The sequence below is a fragment of the Paramisgurnus dabryanus genome, chromosome 1 (genome assembly GCF_030506205.2).
Source record: "Paramisgurnus dabryanus chromosome 1, PD_genome_1.1, whole genome shotgun sequence".
Classification (NCBI taxonomy): domain Eukaryota; kingdom Metazoa; phylum Chordata; class Actinopteri; order Cypriniformes; family Cobitidae; genus Paramisgurnus; species Paramisgurnus dabryanus.
In genome coordinates, this window is record NC_133337.1 from 20,932,171 (window position 1) to 20,944,271 (window position 12,101).

A 12,101-nucleotide genomic window follows, 5' to 3' on the forward strand; every position below is an offset into this window, starting at 1 on the left:
TATATGGTAACATAGTACGGTTATTATTGACTTGTTATTATAACAAGTCGATAACCGTCAATAAAAATTAACTTAAAGTGTCAGCAGGACTCTGCTTAACAACAGCAACAGTAAGCTACGCTGTAGTTATGATGACATTTTGTGGGAAACTATGGTTACTATGGTAAAATTAAACTGTAAACATATCTAAAGTTAAACTCACCTTGTTTGACACACTTAAGGCGGACTGGATCTTTACAGTGTCTGACCACAGCCCACACATCCCTGATGGTTAGTCCGGCTACTGGAATGTCATTCACTTCCAGAAGTAACTCGTCCTGGTTCAGTTTGACCCTGTCCAGTTTCACTTCCCCAATAACGGGGAACTGTCCATTCTCCGCGCCTCCCTGCAGCTCGAACCCGAGTTTACCAGTCAGACCCCTGGACAGCACAACTTCGTGGACTCGGTTGGTCCAGTGACTTTTCTTCTTGCAGCTCTTGGACATGTTTGAAGTTGTTAATATGACAGCAGAGCAGCCATGAACGCGCGTTATCCGTCTAGGCGGACGAGTAAAGTTGCACGATCAGTGTCTGTGGATGGCAAGAGTCTCCATATCATCAGTAGAATCCACAGCAGCCCCTTAAAACAGCTACACACTCCAAGTATGATTCTCGTGTTCAGGTTCTTTCGAATGACTCGTTCGAACCGATTCGCAATACGTTTGTGGTTCACTCGACAACAATGGGGCTACTTTGGGATTAAAATATGAACTATGAAATAGTAGGCCTATATTATAAATAAATTATACATTTATACGATTAAAAAACGATAACTTAAATTAAAAAGTAGCATATATAAAGAGAAATTAAAAGTAATTAATTATAGTCTTTTTTAACATCAGGCAAAGCCTGTGGATGTCATAAATATTATTGTTTATTAATAACATATTTCAAAATACATTTTCTTGCTTAACCCACCTATTTTCCTTCTCTAAGAGAACACTTTAAAACGAGTCTATTGAATCGTTGAATCACTGAAACGAACCGTCTGAACGAAACGATTCTCTACAACGAATCTTACTTCTTAACGCTGCACTGTAACTGTGTCCAAACTGGTAAACCGAGCCGGATGTGATGTGAGGAGGAGGAGAGAAGAATCGCTTCCCGCTGGAGAACAGAAGAGAGAAGAGAAGGGAGAAAATAAATAACGGAACTTCCATCACACCATCAGCCCACAGCGCTTTTCCCATTATAAATGACTGCTGTGCCTCCTCCTGGAGAAAATGTTGAATTAATGTGCAAATTACATTTACTGGTAAACAGTTGTTTTTCCTACAGCTGTAGTGCTGCAGGCACGGAGTAGCTAAAAACTGAGATAACGCTTAAAGGAGGGTGTCATGCTGAACAAGGCTATTCATTTATATTTAGATATGAATGTGACAAATAAAAGTTTCATGACATTTAACTACGTGAAAATAAGTTTACCAGATGATAAATGGACTATTATCCAGGACTATAAGCCGAAAGCTGTACCTTTTCAAGTTATAATATGCAAATTAATGATAGCAATACAAATACATAAAAATAAATATAAAAATATTTGTGGATTTGTTATCAATGATAGTAATACAAATAAACACAAAAAAAAGAAATATAAAATCTTTTGCACTCTTTTGTCATTTTATATTTTAGTAGCATGTGTATCTCAAATAATTAAATGTGGTGGTTGTACCGCCCCAGATGAACATTTACTGTAGCTGCTTAGAAGAGAAAAACCTTTACAGACCACTCAGATGAATTTGATGAAATGTAGGAGTATATTCTAAAATCTATTTGAATTTTCAATTGCAGCCCATAAGAAATAAAATCCCATATGAGATATCAGTGTTGCAGACATTTCTTCTGAGAAAAAGACCCAGAAATCTCAAGTCTCCACAAACTGAGCTGAGATTTGGTACGTCTGCAATTTTGAAGTGAACATGTATCAAAATAAAGATTATTTAAAGATTGTTTATCTACAATAATGTTATAGCTCCATCCTGTATATCCATTACTTTTGCATTTAACCTCATTGCTGCAGGAGAAATTACTGAGATCTAACTAATGAGTTTCCTATGGGTTATGCTGTTGTGGTAATGTTAAGATAATTGTGGCCTGCCACTAAATAAATAAATAAATACTGTATGTACATACATAAAAAATATATGTATGCATTCCTACAAAAGTGCGTTTTTTAATCCTGAGCAGTGCATGTGTTATTATTGCTTCATTAGAGGATCAGGTTTTCCAGTAGATTAGTTACAAAACAACGCAGGATCATTATATGAATAAATGTGTTTAAACCAAAGCCAAATGAGGTTTAAGTTATTATTTGTTTTGGTATAATCCATCATCAAATTAACCACATACAAGTCTTCACTTTGTCTTGCAAGACAGTTCCCTTGGGTGGCCTTAGCGTTTAACTACATACTAAACAAAAATCCTCTTATATTTTTCCTCTGCAGCAAAGCAAAACGTCTGCTACAAATATCTGCCCATATATCATGCCCTCCTATTCTTTTCTCAGACTTAATTTCATAAAAAATGTAACAGATTTATGTATAAAACGGATGTTTTCTGTAGCTTGAAGGTTTCCCTATAACAAGGGTCAATGTTGTGTCCTTTGCCCTTAGAGAGCAGCGGCTTTCTGCATTCCAGTGATGGGAGTATCTAAGCGAAGAGTGGGTGAGAAAAAGACAAAAAGAGGGAGTGGGCCACAAAGGGGAGGATGTTTTGACAAGACAGAGAATGTGCAAAGGATTTGTTTGTGGGGAGGTTTTTAAACAAATTAAGGAATTTCCTTAGCATGGCAAAAGTGATATTCAGGGAGCATTGTGCTGGTAAAACATGCATGCATATAATGCCAAAAGCCACTCATTTACAAACTGCAATGTGTATTTATTTTGATTATTTTATGATATGCTAATAAACTATGCACATTTTGTGTTTGACTATTGTACACCATTTGTCTGACCCTTAAACCGTTTTATATATATACACATTTATTTATCATTCTTGTTTGATGTTTATCTATCTTTCTCTTTGTCTTCTTGATTAGATATTTTTGAGTTCTGAAAGTTACATGTTTACAACACACTTCCTATCAAAAAATCAATATGACCTCTTGAAAAGAAGAAAAGCAACATAAGCAAATCCGATTCTTCCCACAAAATTTAGTTTTTTCTCTGCAAAGGGCTGCTGATGCCCGTTCCGAATGATTCACACCCACACTCGCATACTTTTATCCAACAGAAATGAGAGACTCTATCCCTTGTTGTACATCAGAGAGCAGGTGGCAATGGAGTCAGAGCTTCAAAACCTGGAGGAAGCAATCTCTCCCAGAATGCACTTCACCAGATGGGAGCACATTGGTCATGACAGTGATGTCGCCGTGGGGACTGCGACATATTGCTACACTGTAAAAAAAATCTGTAATTTTACGTAATTTTTACCGTTTTATTTTACAGATTTTCCACGTTTTTTTGAAATACAGATAAAAATGGTAAAACTACAGAAATATACTGCAAATTTACATATCTACTGTAAAATCACATGGAAAACACGTCAATGTGTATACAACTGTAAAAATCTGTAATTTTACATAATTTTTATCGTTTTATTTTACAGTTTTTCCACGTTTTTTTGAAATACAGATAAAAATGGTAAAACTACAGAATTATACTGCAAATTTACATATCTACTGTAAAATCACATGGAAAAACACATCAAGTGCATAACACCCCCATTTTTTTTTTTTTGAAGATTTTTTCATTAAAAATTATTTATATACATTATAACATTACAAATGAGCTTAATTTATCGACATAGAATGTTGAGGTTTCATCATTTATTCAATGTAATATCTTGATTTCTTAATGAAATCATAAACAGAGCTTCATTAACTCTTGAACTAAGCACCTGACTTAATGTCAGCTTAATTGTTTTTGGTTTATGAGATTGATATGTTGATTAAGATACGTTTATTTTTATATTATCAATAAAAATAACTTTTTGCATATGTATGTCATCGCGTGTTTGTGTAAAAGAACCGGTGAATCAGTGGTGAATGAATTTTTGAATCGGTTCGTTAAAACGTCCTATCCGAAAGAATCAATTTGAGCAGAATCATTTTCCATTACTACTGCTATTGACCACATCTCCTTCCGCTTATCAAGTAGTTCTGCTCCGTTTAGTTTTTTGTTACGCATTTATTCCCATACTATCGTTTTATAAAATGATATTATAACACAATGATATTTAAATGACAAATATAAAGATTTTAAATGTTCAAACTGTCCCGCCCAGGCGCAAGGATACTTTGCGTTCTTTAAGCACACAGTGAGGCTGCTGCGCGCGTGAATCATAGGCGTGAATCTGCGCGCCCAACAACTTTCAGCTTTCCCTTCAGTCCTGGATGTGAGGAGAAAATAAACAGGTAAATGTACATCTTATTTGGTCATTACTATGCTTCTTCTATTTAAGATTAAGCACTTGCAATGTTTACCTTTTTAAATCGTTAAACCACAGTGTGTGTGTTTTAAACTTGGGCGCTGACCAGTAAATGAAACGTTATAACCGTTATTACGTTATAATTTAAAATCTTAATCGTTTGAGGTTTCATTGGACGGTAAGTTAAAGTATAACGTTGGTGTTGTTCTTTTTGTAAGATTTCATCCGAGTCTTAACGTTGGTTTTGTTCTTTTTGTAATATTTTATCCGTGTTTTAACGTTGCTAAATGTAAAAGTTTGTTACCAAGTAAGTCAACGTTAACTGATTGGTTGTCCCTGAGGAAAAACCCAAACAGACGTCGACGCAGTAAGGTTGGCAAACAGTAACGTTAGACATTTATAAATGTACGTTATTTTCTCCATGGTTGGAAAAATTGGTTGTAGTTATTGATTCTGGAAATTGGAATAGTGCCCAGTCGGCATTTCAACGTTGATTCAACGTTGAATCAACGTCAGGTACCAACGTTGAATCAACGTTGGATTACCTTTCGGTTTTGCAAAAAATTTCAACGTTGAAATCACGACGTTGTTTCAACGTCACACTTTCAACATAGGTGAATTATGGTTGATATCATGACGCAATTTCAACCTTCTATTTCCTTGTTGTTTTTAACACTAAATATAGATTTTTACTTTACACTGCAATACTCACGAAATGATTTACTGTAAACGTGTCATTTTTAATGCAATTATCATATGAATGCATCTTGCTACGCATAACTTACAGTACAACCCCATTCATAAAACTAAACACTTAAGGAAGGTAAAGTTTAAATGTGGACAAATAAGATAGCAGGTGCCTACCCTTTCCAAATAAACATGAAAGCAGCTGTTAAAAATATTTTTTTATGGATAAAAACACATTCTTTCAAACAGTTAGGTTTCCATTTAATAGTGCAGAAGTGGAATTTTCTAAATATAGAATAAAATCATAAAATATGAAACAAAATCATGTTTAAAAGTCATTTTATTAATCTGAATAGAAAAACTTTATTCAAGAAAAACTGCAAATATGAATTTTGTTGTTGGTTTAGTTGACAGTCTTCTTATGGCCACCACCACCCATCTATTCTGGCTCATGCTGTACTTAATACGATGACAGCATCTAAAGAGGGGGAAAAAAACAAGATATTTAATTTTCAAAAAATGCTGCATTTTAGCCCATGTACAAAAAAATCTTGTTATTGCACATCTGGGCAAGATGCGTTTTCTTTGATAGTCTGACTTGAAATATTGCATAGCCATCTGATGAAAGAACAAAGCTGTTGTGTTTACGAAGATGACAATGAGGTTCAATTAAGATCATCTACAGTGCATTCAGAAATCATACACCTTTCACTTTCAATTTTATGTTGTTGCATGATACTGTAATTGTTTAGATATTTTTACAAAGTAAAAACAGAATTTTAGAAACTTTTGCAAATGTATGAAAAAAGAAAACATATCATATTTACATTATACATATTCAGACCCTTTGCAACAACATCTGCAATTTAGCTCAGTTGCCTCCAATTTCTCTTGAGGTTGCTGAGATGTTTCTACACCTTAAAGCGTCCTGATTAACACAAAGATTTTTTAAGGAATGTCTGCAACCAAACTGACCAGAAGCACCATTGACTTACATAGTAGGATAAAAGAATACTATGGTAGTGAATGGTGCTTCTGATCGATTTGGTTACAAATGAATCCAATACTGAATGCTTAAGTGATATTAACTTTATATTTTCAACACGCCCAAATGAGATGCTTAACAAAGCAAACACTGACAGGTTGCTTTACGTGTGGGTCAAACAGCCTTGTGTGTAGTCCCTTACCAATGAAATCGAAGATGGACTTCAGAACTTCTGGACTGTCTGTGTAAGCCTTTAAACTCGCTCAGACCAGCAAGGCATCTTGTTAGCAGACATCCCGACCTGATCAAAAACTTTTGATTAGGAGATGTTCTAATCCTATTTTTAATATATGTTTTACAAACTTACCACAGGTGATCTGGCAAAGCGACTTATGAAACAACATCTTCCCAAATCTCCTCTTCAGGCTCATCTTAGCGATCATTGCATTTGATAAAGTTTGGAAAAAGAAAAACATATTTCATTAGTATAGAAATATAAATGTAATCTTGTGGTAAGAAATACAGAAAACTGTGGCCCAAGTACAACTTTTAAAGAAATTAAGAATGTTTAAATTTTTTGTCATAACACTATTCATTACCTTTTAAGGGGGAATGATTTGGGGATCTGGAAAGACACACTACTTCACCTCTCTGTATTTTATCACACGTCTTCAAATTGCATGTTGATCTGCCTACAATTTAAAACACATAATAAAATAAAAACAAGTCATAGCCCCTTTTAAAAAGAAAACATAAATTGTGAAATACAAAACACTGCATCTTAATTTATTAGGATTAGTAGAATTTGATTTGGTTACAAAACAAATATTAAATGCATTGTAAGGTTTTAGGGGAGACGCTTCACAAAAAAAGAAATGGTAAATTACGGATTTCTATTACAACTTGGTATCTTGGTGGTGCATTACCAGGGTAGGTGGCAGCTCATTGACAATTAAAAAAATTATGATTAAACCCAAAATACATAAAGATAAGAACAAATAAATGCTGTCAAATTCACCACCACAAAGACCCATTTTTTTTCTGTCAATATGAAGCCTCTTTAAAACTTGCATCACCATCCACTCTGAAAACTGGATTGACTTTTGTCTCTGTCTACTGAAAACAAAGTGTTTGAAATATGTATGCCTTCATACTGTAGAAGGAATAGTGGCATACAAAAGAAATTAATTGCTGTGCTGAAAAGCAACCATTGTATCCTAAATTAGTGTCTTATATTTTCCTAATGACAATGATAAACCAGTCTTGAGAAACAAGTAGCAGGTGTTTTTAAAAAGCCAGTCTCAATTCTCACCTGTGAAGTTTCTTGTTTGTGTGTCATTCTGTTTCTGATCTGACAACCCTTGCTGTCCGTTTCTTGTTCAATCTTGACAAAATATAAAAAAGTAAAATTAGTGCAATATTGGAAGAGAATTCTATAATGACTTTATCAGAACATGAATACATACACTTGCATACTGCATTTAAGTAAATACTGTAGAATAGCAGGGTTAACACAACATTACCTGATCCAGATGTAGTGGCTGCTGATGCATGAAAATCTCAGCATTGACAAGATCATCCTCACTTTTCTAATTTGAAGGGCTCTGATAACGAAGACATTACAAAAGAGTTATAAAAATATACTAAAAACAAGAGCATATTTGTCTAGATAACCAATATTTTCTATTTCCATTAAAACTTGCTAACTATTCAACAAGTAAGCAAAATTACACCGTTACAATGTATTTCAATTCGAATAAAACATGCCAACTTACACGACATGATATTTTCGTACAAAGGAGTTAACTTAAGTGTTCATGCCGCTTAAAATCATGGATACTGCGCGAATGACCGCAGGTGCGATCATAAGCGTAACATGTGATTGACTGATTGCCATGGAAACATGAGGGTCACGTCGACTATCTTGTCCCTTTTAATTTTATAACTGCATTTATACACATTACCCCGTCGAGAAAACCTCAGCATGATTAATATTGGATTCGACGCCCATGTTATCACGTCATCAATAAGTTTTGATTAATGTCATTAACACGAACTGCTATACATATCCGTTATTGCGAATTCGTGAGCCATAAAACACCAACATCTCATCTAAGTTTTAACACTTTATCAGTAATATGAATTTGAGAAACTAAGCAGCTTACACTGACCGCACCGCACTCGAGCTGCTCCTCCTTACAAAAGGCTGATAGGTGTCTGTGGCGCCTGTAAGACCTCTCGGATATAAGTTACGCTGACTGAATTACGAAATCAACACTTTTTCACCGAAGTTGTCCAAAAAAGCCCTTACATTTATAACTAGTTGCTTTTCTGAAGCAAAAACAACCAAGTGGTTAAGTTGATAAAAACACACCTCATATTAATTTATTAATATTCATAATAACGAAGTCCAATTTCGGCGGGAACATCCCGTGGACTAGCAAATTAACTACTATAACGAATACATTCGCAACTAACAGAAAAAAAACCGATTTGGCATCGTGCTTTTTATCATACCACTTTGTATATGTGAATAAAATAACTTTATGCGTTTACATTATATTATATTTCCTTACCTCTTCTTTCTCTGAAGCATTTTCTCGTGTGATACGCAAGATCTCGAAGACAGCCGTTAAAACAGTCCAATCTCGTGTAATCTCGCGAGATTACGTCGCTACCTGTATATTCAATTATTTGTTACATTTTTTCATAATGTCATCAATTTTATAAAGTGAGTTTTTAAATTTTTTTTCTGAATGATTCACATATTATAAAACATTATTTTATTGTCTCTCTGCAACCATTTACTTCACTGTTGTTTCAACGTTGTTTCAACGTTGAATCAACGTTGAACAAACAACTGACGCTATTTCAACCAAATTTCAACGTTGATTTTTAAGCATTTTATTAACCTTTTTCAACCGTTTACCATTCACCGTTGTTTCAACGTTGTTTCAACGTTGTTTCAACGTTGAACAAACACCTGACCTAATTTCAACCAAATTTCAACGTTGAAGGTCGGTCATATGCCCGCTGGGTGAATATTGCCACCTAACGTTATATCAAACTTCGACGCATGGTGGCATATTTTTAGAAGATTTTATATACATCATCGTTTGCGTCGTCTACTGATTCCTTTTTTTTCTTATGCATTACAACAGGAAGTTCCCCTTTGACCGCAGAGAACTTTGTTTTCTGTCCACCAAATCATAGTTAACAGCCACATCACCATCTTCAGCGATGCTCTGAAGTTGATGTTTGCATCTTACTACTGCCTGAACATTTCATACCCAGGAGACCAAGGAGCAACGCTAGAGTTCATGCAAAGGTAAAAACAGCACACACAGAATCATACACTTAGGGTGGGTTGCACCAACAAGGATTAAATTAAGCAGAGTTTAGAGCTCATCTAGGGTTTGTTGATCTCAGTTTAATTTTAATTCGAATTGTGTTGCACCACTTAAATTTAAACACAGATTAACAAATCTTTGATTAAAACTTTAAACTAAACCCTTCATCTGCGATTTATTTTGTCCACCATGTTAAATTTTCCGGTGTAATTAAACAGCAACAATGTTAACGTTGTCATTCAAAAAGGAAATAAACCGTTTATGCAAGCAAAGGTAATGTAATTTTTGTAGTATAAATCACCTACATACACCGGTAGGCTAATCTAAAGGTCTAATTCAAATAAAAACATTTGACAATCTTTTAAAACAATTGTATTGATTAACAGATCAGAAAATATTGTGACAGGAAAAATCACAAAACTCAGATATGTAAGGGATAATGTAGAGGCAGCCGGTAGTTATTGGGAAATAAGCCCCGACATTGTGATCAGGACCCGACGCGAAGCGGAGGGTCTTGTATCACACTGAAGGGGCTTATTTCCCAATAACTACCGGCTGCTTCTACATTATCCCGCTTATTACACGGCTACTTGCCACATAAGAAAAAAAACTGGACATGAATATGAATTTGAAACATTTTATTGGCATATTTGTTTTAAATTAACATTTTTATCCTTCCGTGAAACTTTGCACAGATGCATAAAATGATCGTAATACCTTATTAAGATCCTCTGCTTCATACTTGTCTGTCTCCATTTTTTCTCTTTTAGCCAGTCTTTGAGAAGTTTTAATCACAATATTTTTGTGTGTGTTGGCTTCGTAGCTGTCATGCTCTATTTTGTCAAGTTCAGTCTCAGTAAGCCGTCTGTCTCTTGTCGTGGTTGTCGAGTGTTTGTCACAAGATGGCGCCAAACAGACAGTAATCTTTATTGATCTTTATTGGCGCGGAGCGATTTTACTCGTGCAAGTAGTCCGGCTATGCGTTATTAATTTGGAGCGGTTATTATTTGAAAAGAACGAACCTGCAAATGTCTCAACTGACCAATCAGAATCAAGCATTCCAGAGAACCGTGTAATAATGTGATATAATGAACAAAATGTGTGGACGCATTTGTCATGAAGCGCCACCGTGTGTCCGTTCATTCACTGTCCTTCGTCTGACTGGAGCGCGCGTGACAGAGGAGAAGCACATACGAGCATCGGTAGCTCTAACCGGTGCTGTTAATAATCTTTTTGAGCCGGCAAACTCACTTTGTTGAGATGTTATAATAAACGCATCTTTGAATAGCGCCACCACGCTCGCGGTATGTGTTTCTAATCATTTAGCCAGACATTTAATTGTAAAAAAACATATTTAAACTCCTCATATGCAAGTTTAAAGTTAATCCCTCATTGAGATTTAAAACAGAGTTTCAAGTAATGGAGCAACAGGATTAAAGATAATCTAGGTTTAAAATAATGATAATGAAAGCTTGATTATTTTAAAACAGGTTTAAAGTTTGGTGCAACAGAATTATTAAATAAGCTTTGATTTAAACCAGATTTAGGCCGAATCCTGGTTGGTGCAACCCACCCCTACTCTTACACACACATTCTCACTCTCACATACACTCAATTTCATGCATTTTCACATACAGTCTCTCACACACATCCTTGCTCTCACATACACTCACTTTCACATACACTCACTCTCACAAACACTTACTTTCACAGACACTTTTTCAACACACTCACACATGCATACACTCACTCCCACATATCACACATCTTCACTCTCATATACACACACTTTCACACACACACACACACATCTTGACTCTCATATACACACACTTTCACACATACACATCTTAGCTCTAACATACACACTTTCACACACACATCTTCACTCTAACATACACACTTTCAAACACACATCTTCACTATCATATACACACTTTCACACACACATCTTCACTCTCATATACACACTTTCAAACACACATGTTGACTCTCATATACACACTTTCACAAACATCTCTTCACTGTCATATACACACTTTCACACACACATCTTGACTCTCATATACACACTTTCACACACATCTCTTCACTCTCATATACACACTTTCAAACACACATCTTGACTCTTATATACACACTTTTCCACACACATCTCTTCACTGTCATATACACACTTTCAAACACACATCTTGACTCTCATATACACACTTTCACACACACATCTTGACTCTCATATACACACTTTTCCACACACATCTCTTCACTGTCATATACACACTTTCAAACACACATCTTGACTCTCATATACACACTTTTCCACACACATCTCTTCACTGTCATATACACACTTTCAAACACACATCTTGACTCTCATATACACACTTTCAAACACACATCTTGACTCTCATATACACACACTTTCACACATACACATCTTAACTCTAACATACACACTTTCACACACACATCTTCACTGTAACATACACACTTTCAAACACACATCTTCACTATCATATACACACTTTCACACACACATCTTCACTCTCATATACACACTTTCAAACACACATGTTGACTCTCATATACACACTTTCAAACACACATCTTGA

General features: G+C 35.2%; 1 protein-coding gene and 1 long non-coding RNA gene across 21 annotated transcripts in view; both read right to left on the minus strand.

Annotated features, from left to right (window-relative positions):
* magi2a (membrane associated guanylate kinase, WW and PDZ domain containing 2a) overlaps positions 1-706 on the minus strand; it is a 267,335-nt gene extending 266,629 nt beyond the window's left edge. For all 14 annotated transcript variants that reach the window (XM_073813944.1, XM_065268675.2, XM_073813942.1 and 11 more), the window contains exon 1: positions 203-706. In XM_073813944.1, coding sequence (XP_073670045.1) covers positions 203-485 — 283 coding nt within the window. In that variant the 5' untranslated portion in view covers positions 486-706. The remainder of the gene's footprint in view (positions 1-202) is intronic.
* Positions 707-5,476: 4,770 nt separating this feature from the next.
* LOC135749946 (uncharacterized) lies at positions 5,477-8,579 on the minus strand. Of its 7 annotated transcripts, none has more exons than XR_010532527.2 (8): positions 8,305-8,579; positions 7,663-7,743; positions 7,452-7,523; positions 6,739-6,831; positions 6,503-6,570; positions 6,342-6,440; positions 5,982-6,082; positions 5,477-5,632 (listed from the first exon to the last, which is right to left on the minus strand). It is a non-coding gene; the product is annotated as an uncharacterized lncRNA (long non-coding RNA). The 7 variants fall into 7 exon arrangements; XR_010532525.2 differs by having other exon boundaries at positions 6,507-6,570; positions 8,305-8,411; XR_012337765.1 differs by lacking the exon at positions 6,342-6,440 and having other exon boundaries at positions 6,507-6,570; positions 8,305-8,411.
* Positions 8,580-12,101: the final 3,522 nt, after the last annotated feature.